The sequence below is a fragment of the Setaria viridis genome, chromosome 3, assembly GCF_005286985.2.
Source record: "Setaria viridis chromosome 3, Setaria_viridis_v4.0, whole genome shotgun sequence".
Taxonomy (NCBI): Eukaryota; Viridiplantae; Streptophyta; class Magnoliopsida; order Poales; family Poaceae; genus Setaria; species Setaria viridis.
The window spans coordinates 929070-946765 of record NC_048265.2 but is presented as its reverse complement, the minus strand read 5'-3'; the positions used below and the strand labels follow the sequence as shown (position 1 = coordinate 946765).

General features: G+C 45.4%; 4 protein-coding genes across 6 annotated transcripts; 1 reads left to right on the top strand and 3 right to left on the bottom strand.

The window, feature by feature from the left end:
- Positions 1-928: 928 nt before the first annotated feature.
- On the bottom strand, positions 929-4572 carry LOC117847736 (uncharacterized). 3 transcript variants are annotated; one of them, XM_034729007.2, is made up of 10 exons: positions 4085-4572; positions 3764-3992; positions 3590-3676; positions 3300-3469; positions 3066-3208; positions 2792-2972; positions 2087-2690; positions 1765-1877; positions 1382-1625; positions 929-1296 (listed from the first exon to the last, which is right to left on the bottom strand). In XM_034729007.2, the coding sequence occupies exons 1-10, from the start codon at positions 4249-4251 to the stop codon at positions 1051-1053; spliced, it is 2184 nt and encodes a 727-aa protein (XP_034584898.1). In that variant the 5' UTR covers positions 4252-4572; the 3' UTR covers positions 929-1050. The 3 variants fall into 3 exon arrangements, with proteins under 3 accessions (XP_034584898.1, XP_034584900.1, XP_034584899.1); XM_034729009.2 differs by having other exon boundaries at positions 929-1205; XM_034729008.2 differs by having other exon boundaries at positions 2087-2687.
- A 152-nt stretch (positions 4573-4724) lies between these two features.
- Positions 4725-9186, bottom strand: LOC117847739 (pyruvate kinase, cytosolic isozyme). The gene is made up of 3 exons (XM_034729011.2): positions 8708-9186; positions 6432-6893; positions 4725-5885 (listed from the first exon to the last, which is right to left on the bottom strand). The coding sequence occupies exons 1-3, from the start codon at positions 8972-8974 to the stop codon at positions 5073-5075; spliced, it is 1542 nt and encodes a 513-aa protein (XP_034584902.1). The 5' UTR covers positions 8975-9186; the 3' UTR covers positions 4725-5072.
- Positions 9187-11096: 1910 nt separating this feature from the next.
- LOC117848006 (uncharacterized) lies at positions 11097-13686 on the bottom strand. Its single transcript, XM_034729313.2, has 6 exons — positions 13621-13686; positions 13149-13396; positions 12812-13070; positions 11799-11978; positions 11470-11625; positions 11097-11376 (listed from the first exon to the last, which is right to left on the bottom strand). Exons 1-6 carry the CDS (start codon positions 13684-13686, stop codon positions 11203-11205), a joined length of 1083 nt encoding a protein of 360 aa, XP_034585204.1. The 3' UTR covers positions 11097-11202.
- A 3115-nt stretch (positions 13687-16801) lies between these two features.
- Positions 16802-17685, top strand: LOC117847266 (uncharacterized). Its single transcript, XM_034728446.2, has one exon. It carries the CDS (start codon positions 16889-16891, stop codon positions 17414-17416), a length of 528 nt encoding a protein of 175 aa, XP_034584337.1. The 5' UTR covers positions 16802-16888; the 3' UTR covers positions 17417-17685.
- The last annotated feature ends 11 nt before the right edge of the window (positions 17686-17696 follow it).

Below are 17696 nucleotides of genomic sequence, written 5' to 3'. Positions count from 1 at the left end.
AGATGCAGGTGAGATCACGGCCCGACCGTCGTGTTGAATGGCCTGCAATCGTCGACAGTTCGCCGCCGGGCAGGGGGATCGCTGTCGAGGCACGAGACCAAGAGCATTCCATGTACGGTTCACGCGTTGCCGGACGGCCGGTGTGCCGACGGCGAGTCCGACCCGACCATGTCATGCCGAGCTCACCGCTGTCGTGTCAGGGGAAGAAAAGAGCGAGTAATTTAATTTTCTGGAAGATGCCTAATCCCTGCAGGCAAGCATGCCTGGGTTGACCAGTGCGTCGAACGTTCAGAGGGACTGCATCCGGGAGCGAGAAAGCCTTCATCCGTGACGTGATCAACGGTTGCCGGCAAACTTTCCCCATTTCATATTCGCTCGGTACGCGCGTTCCTCGCTTGCTGCAGGGTTCACCCAACTAACTCCCAGCAGCCCAAGAACGGAAGAACCTGGCTGGCTACGTGTTGAAAGGCCTGGGAGAGGTGGGGCCCAGCAGGCAGAGAGGGCTGGACACTTGGACTGCACAGGTGGACGGCAGTTGACCAGTCAATGGCGATGTCTTCCTCCGTGTATGCTGCTGCTTTTGCAGTGCTGCATCAGCATCCATGGCATATTGGCATCAACAGTTTTTGCTCCTCATCAGGCTATAATAAAGCGTCAAATCCACTTTGGATCATAATTACATGTTGCCTTAAAATACATTTAGTCAACTAATGTAAAATAAAGTAGATGCTATATCAACATCTGAAGTCTTAACGAAAGTCAATCGTTTCGCATTGAAATGCTAACACCTCAATTTTGTGTTTGATTCATGTATCCTTTATTTTTGCCCAACTGGTAGTGGTTATTTCAACCAAATTTTTTTTTTTTGCAACAATGAATAAGACACCAGTTCTTCGTCTATTCCGACTTGTCAAAATCAGGCCCAACATTCATCAAGAGCCTTCTTTCATTTCAACTTTCATCCTTACCATATGATACTAACATTTCTACTACTCAGAAGAATGTACATAGATCATGGGGTAAGAAAGCAAACCAACATTTTCCACTTGCTCATCTTGATCTCAACCTCGATCTCCATCTCCTGGTTTCCTGCGGCTTTAGAAGTTGCACAGGTGCAGCTGGAATCCGAAGCCACCACTCCCTTAACCTTCTCACTAGTTTCTCGCTGCTCTTCTTCCTCACTGGCATCTGTCTCGTGTATACTTCTAGAAGAATAAGCAGAACGATGGTTCTTAGTGGCATGAACGTGAATGCCGTAGCCGCAACAACCAGCGCAACTGCAACTTTGTTGGTGCTCTAAATTCAACCAACAAATTTCACTAGTTAGAGTGGCAATGTTGCAAACTATATCGCTACAAATAAAACATAAGGTATGACGAACCTGAGGAAATGCTGCAAACATGAGGGACCGGAGCTTAAGGAGAAAAATGTTCCCAGCCTGCACGTGTGCTTCCAGCTGCGAGATGGCCTCTTGTAGAGCCAGTAGTTGTTCCACGGTTCTTCGAGGAGGAGGCGTTGTGATCTCAAATGCTCCTATCGACTGCATGTTGCCATAATGTTTGTTCCATAGCATGAAGATAGTAGAGCCAAGCAAAAATCCGGGAAACACAAACCAGATCCACCCACTGCATTAAAGAACAACAATTTCCTTAAAAAAATGTGTAGCTTCTGTAACTACTTGCGGAGAGACCTTTTTCCTAACCCATTTTTAAAAATACTTTGAATGCATCACAAATGATATAATTACATATCAGGAAACAATACCTGTATACCATGTAGAGGAAACATAACAAGAAGACATAAGATTTAAAGGGCTCTTCCCACTCGGCCAAAGCAAGCAACCTTTTGCCTATTTCAATCAAAGGATATAGTAGTTCCTGGAGGGAGTTAACCAATGTCATTACATTAATAATCTTTAAAACAAGTATTAAGTAAGATTGTGACCAACATGGATGAAATATGCTAAAAATCTGACTTGTCATTTACACTTCAATGGAAGTTTAGGTTTCACCATGTGCCACAGTTTTAGTCTTAGAGTTACCTGAATTAGTAAGATATTGAGCTACTTTGCAATGGAAAACAATACCTTTAGAACAGCTACATTAGTGTCTATGTCTTCCACTTTGACCTGATCAAGCGTGGCCCTTGCTGCTTCCACTCTGCCCGAATACCCAACCGATCGCTCTAGAGCCATCTGCATTGAGCTAGTTCCTCCAATCTGCACATCTCGCACTGCGAAATCCCTTTCCTCAGGATTGTCCTCTTCTTTTAGTGTCAACAAACCCATCGTCACCATACTATACGCAGAAAGAGGGAAGGGGTCAGCAAGCATCAATTCATCAGAACTGCTCTGACCAAAATCCTGGCTTCCTCTGAAGTTTGGGCAATGCTGCTTGAGCTGTACGTACATTGCCTCCAAAATTTTGTCCCCTTTGGGTAGTTTCTCTGCTAAGTTGAAGGCAAGGGTGGTCTTAAAATGTGCTGGCAGTATGTGGAAGCCCTCTTTTACAGTGCGGTACCTCAGAATCCCTAATGTCGCCACAGAGAGAGCCTCTGCCTTTTGGAAACTACCAAGCCTATACTTCCTGATGAACTTATGTGCGTGCAACACTTCTTTGATAACTGCAAACCAATAGTCCCGGCGAGTGTGGCCTTTGAATTGTGGGAATTCAAAGAAGACGGGTTCACTTCTGTCAGCAATAAACATATGTTAGTCTCTGTACTTCACGAGTAGTAAAAGTTAATCCTATTTAAATAAAAAAGTAAGCCTTCTTGTTGTGCTGTTACTCACGTTGAGTTAGACTTGTACATGACGGCTTTGTCAAAGAGGTGGGCACCCCATGGCCCAGTGGACTCACGTCTTACTGACTGCTTCGAGTCCCTTGCCAGATCATACACAACAGCCTCGCTATATGAGAAATCAACACCAATAGCCTCAAAGTAGAGTGCGTGATTCGTCAGTGTGAGCCTTCCTGCAGAATGTGCAGCACATACACATTAAGGATCTCGTGAAGAAGCACAACTCACCAGCACCGATCAAAATTACCATAAGGAGGGTGCTTAACCAGGCCATGTGGACGTCCCGATATGCTGAAGAACTGGCTTGGTCGTTGCAGTACCATAGATGTCGAGGATTACTTCGCCGTCAGAGAGCTGAAGGTCAGGAGCTCTGTGTCCCCCTGATATACTTTTTGCAGAGCTGAGCACCCTAGCATCAGAGATGACACAATAATGCTATCAATTCAGAGAATGCAGCCTTGAACAATGTGAACATGATGATGGTCGATGCATGTACATACTGGTCTAATTTTTTGAGGTACTTGTGGTAGATAAGGAAATGCAGCCGTCCTCCGGTTGAGTTGGTGAGCGCGTCAAATAGGTTACGAGCGGTGATGGGATGTGCTATGGCAGGACAGGCAGGAGCAATCTTGGCAAATGCCTCGGGTCCAACTGTCCTCCTCCCATCGACCTAGCCAATGGTCGTTCCACACAAAAAAGAAGATCAGGCAATGCAGAGCATGAATCTGATGGAAGGGCTTGATCAAGAACAAGAACATATATATACAGGGAGAACAATTGAAAGAAAGACCTGAATGGCCATTTGCGTTGGGCTTGAATAGAAAATGGATCCGCCGTCATCGTCATCCTCGTCACGGAGAACACTAAAAGCCGTTCTCTGCATCGAGAAAAGCCAATCTTGATCAGTGTTTGATCTGAATTACATGGTTTGTTCATGCGAGGTGCGAGGAAGAGCCGATCTGACCTGAAACATGGCGTCGGTCTCCTCGTCGGGCGCCTCCCAGGCGAGCATCATGTCGTAGGTGAGCGAGTGGAACTCCCTGTCGCCGAGGTGGTCATGGCGCCTGGTCTCCACGCGAAGGGCAACGTAGGAGCAGTACTCCACGACGCTCCTGGCGTAGTCCACCGGCTGGCCGGCCTGCTCCTCCGCGTCGAACCGCCGGAGCAGCTGATCCACCGGCACGCCGGCGATCCTGCCATGGCCGAACGCGACGTTACTTTACATTTGCCGGCGTAAGATTAAGAACCGAGTCACGGCGTGCCTGCAACATCGGATCGTACGAACCTGGCGCATCGGCGGACAACGGCGGCGGCGGCGGACGAGAGGGGCGGGATGGCGCCGTTCGCGTCTGCCGCCATGGCGGCCGCCTCTGCGCTGCCGCTCGCCTTGTTCGGCCTCCCCCTGCTGTGGCTGTGCCGGTCGCCGCCAAAGAGCCCCTCAAGGAGACCCATCCGTGGTGGCGGCCGCGCAGGAGGAAGGCATCGTCGTGCTCACCGCCCGGTTAAGGCAAGAAGGGATCGCGCGTTTGCGTGGCGTGCCGTGGATTTGACGGGGTGCGCTGCATTTCCTTTGCCCTTTTCCGTGGGACGGACGGTTAGGCGCGAGCTCCTTCTCTCCGCTCCGCTCCGCCAGGGTCGGACGTCCACTGGGGAGCAGTGCGCAGGTCGCGAACATATCCATCCACGACTAACTTAACTTGGCCTGCAAAGCAAGGACCACTGATACAAGGTTGCTGTCCGGATGTCCCTTCAGAAACAGAGAACGGTGACTCTGTGTTTGATCTTTGATGCAAATCATGCAAAAGAGAAAAGATCTAATTTTTTTTGTTGCGTTTTTAGCATGTGTTTATTCGGAGTTTGTATCTTTGCAAATATGTCGACAGATTTGCAGTCCGTCGAAATAGTGGTGACAGGAACCTGAAATCTATTCTGAAAGCTCACTAATTCAAACAACTCGTTTACCAGCTGCACAATGTTCGTGCTGAACATGCAACGCGAATCCATGGCACGTTCCATCATGTTCATGAGAAACGCTTTTTAAACGTAGATACCAACAAATCTTATTACCACTACATAATGGAGTCCTCTCCCTCCTCATTTACCAGCTCTTTCAAAAACTATGTAAACAAAAACATCCTGCGCACAGCAGGCTTCCAGGGTAATTAATTGTCTCCAGGAGATGCAGTAGTAAAAACAGGTGTAGAAGTTTTGTTCCATGAACCCCAGAGATGAGAACTCGAGAACCCTGGGATTCAAGTAATCGACTCTGATGATCACTTCACGATGCAGATCTTGATTACAGACGCCACGCCGATTCGGTGAAGAGCCACGATGGAGTCACCAGGCTTGCACAGCTGCTTCTGTACTGCAGACTTCAGCGCAGCCTCCAGGAACACCTCTGTCGACTCTGAATCTGTAGCCTTGGCAGAGCCCTCGGCAAGGAGAGGGATGAGGCCTCTGTAGATCAGGCTGTACCTCGCCGGGCCCTCGGAGCTGATGGTCCAGTCGAAGGAATCAGTAGTCAGCACAGGGACAACCACGGAGAGGATTGGAACCCTGGGACGGTACTTTGCGACAAGCTTGGCCGTGGTGCCACCGCGAGTCAAGACGACGATCAGTGCAGCCTTGGCCACGTTGGCAGTTCGCACAGCAGATGATGCAAGAGACTCGAGTGGGCTCATTGGAAGGGGTGCAGACCTGATCATTGCCTTGAAAACACCATCATGGTCCAGGGAAGATTCTGCCTCAATGCAGATACGGGCCATGATCTTCACAGCCAGCTCAGGGTATGCTCCAGCAGCACTCTCACCACTGAGCATGACACAGTCAGTCCCATCAAGAACAGCATTTGCAACATCAGTGGCCTCAGCACGAGTTGGCCTTGGAGATTTGATCATAGACTCAAGCATCTGGGTAGCAGTAACCACAGGTTTGCCAGCAATGTTGCACTTGTAGATCATCATCTTCTGAGCAAGGAAAATCTTCTCAACTGGAATCTCCATTCCCAGATCACCTCTAGCAACCATAAACGCATCAGTCTCCCTCAAGATCTCATCAAAATTTACAACACCCTCTTGGTTTTCAACCTGACAGTACAACATGACCATATTATGAAAGAAATCAGAGCCAGATCCATGAGAGCACAACCAATATGATCACAGGAAGTTCTATATGTACATTATCATCATGTCAAGCTATAGCAGGAAATCATCTAGGTTCCAAAATTGAAGTAATAGTGCAGCAAATAAGCAAAATATGTTCTGAACCACAACAAAGGATGAACACAATAGGTGGAAATGCAGGATGAAAGTAACATATTTTGCATTCCACTAACCAACTGTGAAGTAAAAAATATTGTGAAAAATTGTAGTCTAGACAAGCATTGGAAGCATGTAGAAGAGTTCCTATAGCAGTTTCAGAGTTAAAAAGGTGAAATCCAAAAGGGATCCTTATAGAAACACAAAGCATGGTTTCATTGTGCATCAATAAATATATTAAATGCATGAGAAAGCACTCTCTCAAATACCCATATCTAAAAAGGGAAAAAAGACTTGAGCACAACAAAAATTGAAGTTAAGCAACTTAAGGGAAAAAATAGCTACTAGAACCCAACAGTGATAATATATACAGACCTTTGACATCAACTTAATGCGCTTGGCATGCTGCCCAAGAAGCTGCCTGACAGTCACCAAATCTGATCCTTTACGAACAAAGGATAGAGCAATCATATCAATATCGTTTGGAACGCCCCATCCCAAAATGTCCTCTTTATCCTTCTCAGTCAGTGTAGGAAGATCAACAACAATGCCTGGCAAATTGCAGTTCTTTCTTTCGCCGAGCATTGCAGTGTTCTCACACCTACATCTCACAGTTCCAGAATCAGGATCGCAAGATAGGACAGTCAAAGAGATAGTACCATCTGCACATAGTATGACATTTCCAGGTTTCACATCTACAGGTAGTTTCTTGTAACTCATAGAGATCATATTCTCATCACCCTTGATATCATAATCAGTGGTGACAGTGAGTTCTTGACCCTTGGTTAGCTTAATTGGTTTACCGTCCTTCAAAAATCCAGTACGGATCTCAGGACCCTGCAGCAACAGAAGACAGATTCAAAACACTTCATATAATGATATTAAATTTCATATTAACAAGAATAAAGTCAGAATTTACACTACATATCATGGAATGACCAAATGAGACATAAGCATCAAAGTGCAGCTACATTATATCAGTAGAGAATCATATCAAAGTGCAACTGACAAGAATTGAAGGAACAAAAACCCTTGGAAGTACGTTACAGATCGATTATTGTATCAAGAAATTGAATCAGCAACTGTAAATCGACCAATCCTGAACATCTGGAGAGACAAGATGCTTTGGTATTGTGCACTCAGAAATAGCCAAACCATCTCAAATCCAAAAATAACACAGTAATCTAAGAACCATTTACTTGTGTAGAAAGCAACTCGAACAACAAACATACAAAATTTGGAACCATGTTCAACCAACAAGATGCACGGTATCTGTTTCACATGGAGAATTGGAGACACAAGAGTGAGCATTGCACAACAAGGCAAATATATGAGCCAGGGGCAAGTCTACTCTTCAGCACTATTCTGTCAAACCATCAAAAGTCAGTACAATGTTACTTAAGAAAGCAACTACTGTTATCATACTTCAGTTTTGTACATTATTACAATAGTTAATCACATATGTAGCATGCATTAATGGAGTTAACATGAAAATATAATATAAGAAACTCCTACCGGAACCATCGAGAGCAAAATGCTGAGGTCCATGACATAAACATTTACAATAAACCAATCTTCAACGTGTAGAGAGAAAATGAGCTCTTCATATCTAACTCCCGCAGCAGCCAAACTACTCAATACCCACCAAATTTGAAGTAAACTCTGGGAAGTTTAACACACAGCCAAAAGTACCAATGGACAAAGTAACTTACAGGCTTGAACATAATGAAAAAAATCTGAAACTAACTTGAACCAACATGAAGTGTTGTACCTTTATCAGAAAGCATTTTGATAAGAAGCAGCAAATGTCAAGAAATCAAAGAATAAAAACCTTTGAATTCCATTGCATATCAACTCCATAAGCAGTCAAAACATTTCAAATACAACAAAGTTCCCGGCCCTTGAACAACAAACAGACAAAATCTCGAAACTAGCTTCAACCCAAAAGATGTACAGCTTCTATTTCACATGGAGAATTCGAGGCACAAGCATGAGCATTGAGCAACAGGGCAAATTGAGAGCCACACGCAAATCTAACCATTGGCACCATTCTGCCCGATGTCAAAAGTCAGTACACTGTTGTTTAAGGAAACAGCTACCAGAAGCATGCTATAGTTTCACATTATTATATATGGCCTAATCATATATGTAGCATGCACTAATTAACTTAAGAGGAAGATCTAAACTTCCTACCAACACCATTGAGATCAAAACATCCGTGACTTGAAACACTTGACTTAAAGTCTAGCAATCTTCATCGTCTAACTCTAAAGCAGGCAGCAACACTGAGTACACTCTGCACACACAACTGAAAGTGCTAATGGACAAACAAAATCTGAAACAACTTTAACGAATAAGAGGTAACACTTCCTTTTCACATACGTGACAACACGCTACTTCAGAAATACGTAATAAGGCCAAATCTAGAGCCTCGAAGCATTCTAACTACCTTTGAACGACCTATATAACTCGCCTACACAACAGATCAGTAGATCCCGGTTCAAATCCTCCGGTGGCAGACAAAAAGCAACCCCTGCCTGCCCCGATCCAACCAACCCAGCGAAGCAGCGTTCACCAATACATGCAACTCAAGCAGGTAGATAATAGCAGGAGAGCAACAGAGAGAGCAAGCTGAGGGTGAGAAGGGGGACCTTGGTGTCGAGCATGACGGCGCAGAGGATGCCGGTGTTGTGCATGGCCTGGCGGAGGTTGTCGAGCGTCTCCTGGTGGTACTCGTGGGTGCCGTGGGAGAAGTTGAAGCGCGCGACGTTCATGCCGGCGCGGAGCAGCTTCTCGAGCATGGGCACGGCGCGGGAGGCCGGGCCGAGCGTGCAGACGAGCTTGGTCTTGGGCACCCGCGCGTCGGGCCCGCCGCGCTCCAGGTCCGCCAGGATCGCCGCCATGTCGATGTTCGCCATGGCGCGCGCTGTCTGGATCTCTCGTCTCCTCCTCCCGAGCTGCTGGAGCGGCGGCGATCCGGAACGGGGGAGCGGTGGTGGTGGTGAGCGGCGAGAGGAGCGAGATGTGGTGTGAGATTTGGTGGCGGAGTTTTATAGAATGGGTGGGGAGGAATGGGGAATTTTGCGATTCCGTGGGCGAGGCCGACGAGCGGAGGTGGACGCCTGCAGAGGGCAGAGGAGGGAAGGGGTGATGAGACCGCGGGTGGACACGTGGTCACCACTGGCGTAATTGGATCTTTTATTTTGTTAGTGGGAGTGGTGGTCCACAGACAGTGAGACTAGCGCGTCTTCTTGGGGAAGAAGCTGAGATAGAAAATTACTAATTAACCTCTTAATCTGACGCTAATCGCTGCGGTTATATGAGGATGGATGATTCCTAGGCGAGATGAGGATATGCCGCCGGCAGCACAGGCACAGCACGGCGGGTCCGCGACCGTGGGCGTGGGCGGCGGCCGGACCAAACGGCAAAACCGGCGACGCCCGAAACCGTGACCTGGCCGCCCCCTCCGTTTGTTTCGCGATCTGCCCGTACGTCGCTGCTAGTTTCTTTACAGCGGTCATTTTCTTACCTTTGTTTGTGTGATGAAGAATGCAGGCGTACATACTAGGCTTTCATCCTGGACGGTCAACTTATTACACCGGTCGCCGGTCTTGCATTTCAAAGTGGCATTATATTCTTTTCATTTAAAATTTGTTCTTCTTTTCTAAGTAGAAGGTTCTTTCCTTTTTGTCGGTAATTAGAAGGCTCTTAATTAATTAATCTCCTGGTCTGTTAAACAAACAAGCAGCAGCAGTCGTTTTCAGTATAACCATGAATGAAATCTATAGTGCGTGAAGAGAAAAACACGGGCTGACCAAACCAATGGAAGCTAGATCAGCCCCTCGCCGGGCCCCGGCCGTCGCCATGGTCATGGACACGAACGGCGACCCCAGGTGTCCATCTGGAACGGCGGCTAGCTAGAAAATCTGGAGCTCCGGCCGGCTCCTGGGACGGCATCCGGTGTTCACCGGCGTGCAGGTAATCATCAAATGCCGTGCATCATGAAAAGAACATCGATGACGCACGCTGCAGGTGCGCAACGCGCACGTCCATCATCTCGCATCCGGGCGTGGTGATCGAGCACGGGCAACTACATACGATCGATCGTGTGGGTGGAGGCGGGCGGGGACGTGAAAGCTCTATCTACTGGTACGCACCGAATAATGCAAGGACCAGTGCGGGGCCGTCTGCTCCAGCTGCTGCCTCCTCCGCGGCTTCACCCCCAACCAAGACTCCAGTGAGATCTAGCAATAATCGAGAGTGAGACATCGTCGGTCCCTTGAGAACGAGACCCCAGGCCTGGCGTGCGACGTCGTGCATCATCACCTGAGAGGCACACGTCGACCATTCGTTGCACGGGCTTCCAGTACCTGCCACCCGTGCACCGGAGTTCCTCCACGTCACGTTGCTTCGAGTATATGATGAGAGAGACAGCCATTCGCCGTTCGAGGGTGGTAACTCTACAGTTGGCTTAATTCTACTCGTCCAGGTACAGTACTCCAGTGCTTCTCAAGATTAGGAGGTACAGGGGAATACCAAGGAGTAGATTTCAAATGGAACCTGGTTGAGAGAGTAGTCAGCCATCAGGCATCCACAGCTCCCCATAATACTATTTTATCTGCAGAGTAACAAAATGATAAAGTCTGTAATCTCAAGTGATTCCTTATTATTTTACCAAGAGGTGCTGCAGTCACGATTGAAGCTCTCATCAACCTCAGCTCCTGAAGCTTTTCTCTGTTCCTAGTTCGGCGCAGCATATAGCTTGTTACTTGGGGGTATACCTGACTAAACAGGAGACTAACTTGGATCAAGTATCCTATTGATATATTTTTGCCTCGTAACTATTTTCCTCGGCAATCCAAACTTTGCAGTAAAAGAAAAACATCAAACGATGTCAAAAAATAAAAAAAAAAGCAATCACTTTGTATAGACTAAGAAAGGCAAGCCATTGTTTATTAATGGTTGACTGTTATGAATTTAATCAACTAAATTCTATACATGCTACAAAGTAGATGATAAATAAAGAATCCCTTTGGAGTAGCTCCCGAAATCCAAAATTGCCTACTTTGCCTAAGTCCGTTAGCTATAGAAGGGGAGAACAAGGGATCAAAAGGACGACTCACTACAACATTTACACCAGCTAACTTCATCGTCTGCTTCGGCCATTCAAAAAGCTCTCAAAACGCGTCCCCGTCAAAGCGTTACTAACATCTGCCCAGTTATCGATATGGTCACGCAGTCGTTTAGTATGGATTTTCACATGCCGGCTCGACAGCTTCCTCTTAGGCAATCTCAGAAAATCCAGGACATCCATGAGCTTCTGAATAAATATTAAAACACAACAATGATGGTTAGAAAAATGGAAATTGTTTTTGCCTCCACAGATCGATGAGGCGAAGCAATAATGACTCACAGTGCGATTTTTGACAACATCCTCATAGTACAGAACAATGTGCCTGGTGTTCTTGAAATTCATCAAGGCATCAGCTGCCAACTTATCAGACCGCTTTAGTTCAGTAATCAACGTTTTTTTGTCAATGGTTGGCTTATATTGAGCAAGAATTTCAGCCTGCATACAGAAAAAAAAAGGATTCTCTTTTACTCAAGACACGCATCTTCAGCATTTTAGTTGATAAAGTTGTTGTAAGCACATATGTTTTATTTATCATACAAAATTTGCATGTTTGAATAAAATCTGAATTTAAGGTGCAAGTAAAATAAAAAACAAGGAAAGATGTGAACCTCTTGTTTGGAGTGCACGTGAGCTTTATGAGTTCCATTTAGTTGTTTCATGGCACTATCATGGGCATTTGCTAATATAGAGACATAGCGCTGGAGAAGATTTCTTCTTAATAGAAAAATTGCAGACACACCCCTTTGGTTGAAGTATTTTACTATCTCTTGATGGTGCTTCATTAGACCCTATAATTTTCACCAGAATAAGCATACCACAAGATATAATGAAGAAAAGTAAGCTAAATGTATCTTTGGAAATTTACCACACTATCAATCTATCCTAATACAAATAATAATTCTTATGTCCATATCAAAGGACAAACTGAATAATTCTTTTGAAGTAAACATATATACCCAGAAGAGTCATCGTAAATAATGAGTCCGTCAACCTAATATATCTGGCAAAAAACCTATAGAATGCTCACAGGCATCATCTCTATCAGTAGCGGTTGTCCAGAATAACCACCTTCAGTGTGCCAATCTTCTACGTTAAAGAAACAAATAAGTTTTTACATTGGAGTGGTCTGTGTGTGTGTGAGTGGCGGATAGAGAGATAGAATAAAAGATCATTAGTCATTTAGTTTTGCTTCCCTCTTTATAGTAAACTACTAGGCTGCTAGCTCATCCTCCAATGTTAGATACATGGTATTTTCATATAACCAAAGTATTTTTTTTAACAGACTGTTTAACACTTGCAAGTTGCAAGCAAGCAATTTACCATGCAAATAAATTGGCTATACTGAAGCAAATCTCAATGCATTCCTACTTCCTTGCTTCTCAGATAGTCCATAATCATTTAAACAAACTTTAAGTGAACTAGGTTGGATTTACAAAATAATCAGGGTATGTCCATATTAAGTTTCAAAAGGAAAAAGAATACCGAAACTATTAAGTTGTTCCACAATATAACGTTTTTACGCTAGATATAAGCACTTAAGAGTACAAATAATTGGGACACAAAATGTTGTATTAAACTATCATGTGAAGTCCTCCAACACATTAATTAAAAGAGGGATTACCTGATTGAGCATCCACTTCAACCCCACAGCAGCCGTACATTCGTTCTTAGCTGCACTGCTGTACCAATCCAGATTGTATAATTTATCTAGTGTTTTTGTTATCTCAGTGATATTACTGCGTCTTGGTTTGACGGAGAAAATCTCTCCATTGGAGCTAATATTCGGATGGCTATTCAACAATGTCTCAACCCATCCACTCCCCGACCTCTGCATTGACAAGATAGCAAAGAACCTAACCCCCGTGCACGCACATTCTTCCCTAACAAACAAGGAACACACAAGTCACTCACTAACCTAAAAAATAATTGAATCATATCACCAAGCATACAATCATTACCTATCATACGTATTTGGCGTCGGATAGTGCACATAAGGGATTTCTGTGTCTGGAATTCTAGGATCATGACAGGGTTTCTCCCTTTCCTTTTCTATCATGTTGGTCTGCAAGAGACCAAACAGCATCCCGTTTTGCTTCAAGGACAACGAGAATATGTACATGCCGACAAGCATGATCAACCCTAATATGGCTATCCATAATACGAGTGGATGTCTCTTAGCGGGCTTGGTGCTTACAACAGCTGCGTCCTGCAATTGAAAAGGTTGAGAGGGTGCTGACATTTCATTATACGACAGGAAGGGATTTCACATAAACCCAATTGGAAATTCCATCAAAGAATAACTAGAGAATTTGCAAAATGTGGGAATAAAATCAAGACATCGGGAAGGGTGCTTTCGATTGCGCATTTTCCTCGCAACCATTAATGGAGAAACAATAGATTATCAGGAAGAGAAATGAGCATTCGCCTGACCTTGGTGGTTGCACTGAGATCCTCCACCTCCACCACCCTCTCCCTCCCTTTCCCTGCCTCCTCCATCGAAGAACACCATCAAAAAGCAATCCGCCCCAGTTTGAAATCGCCCGGCAAGCACCAACAAACAGGCAATCCGTCGAGCTAATCCAAACAACGGAACGACTCCTCTCTGGAAGGCAAGAGAGAAAGAGGGAAACGACAAGGGATAGCGGCAGCTTGATTTGGGGTGCGTCGTGAAGGGACCGGGGAGGCAACGAATTGCCACGAGAATGTAGCACCAAGATGAGAGAAAGCAGGAGTGGCAGGGGAGGAGAGAGACAGAGAGATCACCTACTCCACCCGTCTGGTGGGGGTGTGGCTATATGTCGTGGATCACCTCAAAAAGCGCGCTGGCCAGCAAAAATGTTTGTGATGGCTGCGCGTCAACCCAATTAATTAGACTGTTTTAGCACAGCTTGTTGATTCCTTCAGCATGGTTCCTTCCTTCCCCATGTGACGGTGTAGCTTTTTTAAGTTAGATGCCAATGCATGCATATATAGTTTGAAGGAGATACAGAAAAAGGATTGCATGGTTGCATGCAAAAAGGACAAGATGATATGCAAATCCAAAACTAAAAAAAGTATCAATCTTAAACCGAGCATCCAAACTAAATTTTGATTGCACCATTATGTATATTATGTCAAGATCTTCAAAATAAGACCCCATTTAACTATATTTTTTAAACATCCAAATTAAATTTTGAATGCACTGTCGCGTTTTTTAAAGAAAACTTTCAAAATAAGACCCCACCTGACTATATTTGGACGAATTTTATTTATCACTATTTTTTTAATTATGTTCAAATTTTTATGAGATATTTACATCTGAACAAATTATATGAATTCAAAGAAAAAAATATATGTACACATCGAACAAATTGTATGTACTTATAGAACAAAAATATCAACACCTGGAACAAATTATACGAACTCACGGAACAAAATAGTTGTACACATCGAACATATTATATGAACTCATGAAATAAAAGATCTATATAACTCAAACGAAGTGAAGGAACCCATAGAATAAGTATTTATACACGTAGAACAAATTATATGAACTCATCAAATAGAAATAATATTTTAATCGGTAAAATAGAAAATAATAAAGGAAAGATGAACTAAAAATAAAAAAGGAAATGAAACTATAATATACCAAATGAAATAAAAAGATAAAGAAATAATACACAAATAATTAGAAAAAGAAAGGGGTGCCCCAAGAAAACAAAGCACAAGAAAAGAAAATGAAATTGTAGTTCAACATTGAATTTCTCTTTGATCTGAATAATTTAATTTCATCATGGGAGAAGTCGGTTATATTCTATTAATATAATATATAAAGATTTATGATATAACTTATGAAATAAACCATCAAAGAAAGAATATCTACCTGAGAATAAGAATAATCAAAAAAAAGAAAGGAAAATAAAATAATATATATGAACTCGCAAAGTTTTGACACATTTTTGCCATGGCATCTTATCAAAGAGCGAGTACTAGAAGATGTCGGCTACCAGATCTCGTCGCGTTTCCAAGGTTCCTGGGACGGGCTCGTTCTGCGCCAAGAAGGGTACACTGGAGATGGCAAGCGCCGCCAGGCGCATGAAGGCCATCCTCGCGACGATGGCAGCGGATCCGTCACCTGTCCTCGCCCCCACCACCGGCGTCCCCCTCCCCGTCCCCGCCCGTGGTGGCATGGGGATGCTCCAGCTGTCGTGCCGACCATGGTCGTCCAACACCCCGTCCTGCCCAACCCCGGGGAGTAGTAGCGGGGCGCTACTTCAACGCAGGCCGAAAGAGAGCACCATGTTTCTTTAACGGTTATCTTGGTTACCATTAGGAATTATGTATTGTTGTGTTCGAGTTGTGAATTTTCATCATTAGCTCATCAGTGTCGTGGTAATGTTGTCTGAAACTCTGGATAGTATGGGACTTTAATCAAAAATGAAAGAGGGACAGAAGCAATCGACGGATTGCATTGATCATCTCAGGTGTATTTTATACACATAAAAGCATACCATGCACGTCCGTCAGTAACAGATGATGTGGCAGCCGAAAGACTAGGCCAAGATCTAACTAACGGAAAGAATCAGTCATGCTACCTTATCCTACAACACTAACAACCCCTCCCCCCCACCAATGCATCGGCTAATTCGATGCATAGACTGTCTCGAAAATCTTCAAATAGCGTCGTTGGAAGATCCTTCGTCATTATATCTGCAAACTGGTGTTTGGTTGGTACACGAAGAACATGCAGTTGTCCAAGTGTTGTCTTCTAGCGAACAAAGTGGATATCGAGTTCCACATGCTTGGTCCAATGATGGTGCACCGGATTCTCTGTGAGGCATACGGCGGAGACATTGTCGCAAAAGATGATGCTTGCCTTGTCAACGGGTAAGTGCAGCTCACGTAGGAGATTACGCAGCCAGCAACACTCTGCAATCACATTGGCCACACCTCAAGGACTCGGTGCCCAATGGAATCCTTCAGCTACATGCATGTCCGTATAATGGATTTCCGATCCCTTCTCTTTCTCTCATGCCAATGTTTTGAACGTCGTCGATCATCCTCACCGCGTGCGGCACTCCGTCGTCTCCTTGTCGAACCCATATATATACCGTGCATGTCCTTGGCATGTATTGCTGCCCGCTCTATGTGTTGCTGTATCTCATATTCTATTTGGATACGCTTCTCCTAGCCACGTTTGGATTATAATCTAAGTGAAAATTTTCTCGCTTCTCACTTTTCGTTTCTCGTAGTTCAAATCTTTGAAGCGGCTTACCACATAAGCGAGAATTGGTGGAAATAAGCAAAGCGTTTGGCAGGATTCTCGCTTATTTCCACCGATAAGCCGTTTATAAGCAGAAACAAACAAAAATTGAGTTAGTTTTACTGAGTTACTCCCTATATATCAAAATATACCAATTAGAATGGCAATTATTTGCTTTGGTCCATGTCAAAATAGATCATATACAGAACACTCAGAATTCATCTCACCACCTCTTCATGCTCACTCCATCACGGGCACGTAGTTGGCGCCTGCTACCCAACCAGCTTAATTAGTTGAGCCACGCACTGATCGCTGACGCCCAGCTCACAAACGTCGCAGCACGGCTATAAATAGCTAGCCACGAACCGATCGAGCCTTGCAGTTCGCTCCTGGCATCAGCCAAACAATTAAAACACACTACATAACCTACATCGAGATAGCTAGCTAGCTGCAGCGATGTCTCGCTCTCGCTACCTCGTGGCGTCACTGCTCCTTGCGCTCGCCGTGGCAGCCAGCGCCGCCGCCGCGGCCTCGCCGTACGAGGCGCGCCAGCAGGACAAGCGGACCATCCCGAGCGACGCCTCGCACATCGACGAGGAGACCGCGCGCCTGCTGGCCGCGGAGGGCGCGACGCTGGCAGCCATATGGGCGGCGAAGAAGGACATGCAGGCGCAGTTGCAGCCGCTTGAGGCGAAGCCGAGCGGCGGCGTGGCTACGCTGGGCGACGACCAGAGCTCGTCGGGCGGCGGCGTGGCCACGCAGGGCGACGACCAGAGCTCGTCGGAAGGCAGCGGCACCAGCAGCGGCAGCGGCGAGCACGGCAAGGAGGAAGGGAGCAACAAGGAGGGCGAGAAGCAGGGCAAGAGCTGCCTCACCAAAGAGGAGTGCCACAAGAAGAAGATGCTCTGCGGCAAGGGCTGCACGCTCTCGGCCCACAGCAAGTGCGCCGCCAAGTGCACCAAGTCCTGTGTCCCCACCTGCTAGGAGCCGGAGCCGTGGGCCGTGGGCCGTGGCCGAGATCTCGATCGAGCCCTTCAGACTTGAGTCCTGTGGTGAAGTTTATCTTGTGCGTTGCGTTGAAGTAGACGGAAGGAATAAGGAGGGGCACTTGCTGCATGCGTGCCTCTCTGATGCCTATCTTTTGTTTGGGTTACAGGTTTGTGTCTAGTTTCGTTCAAAAACAGGTTTGTGTCTAGGCATACTGTCTTGGCTGCAATTATTTTAATATGAATGGAAGTTCAGTGTTTACTTTCCGAGACGATCG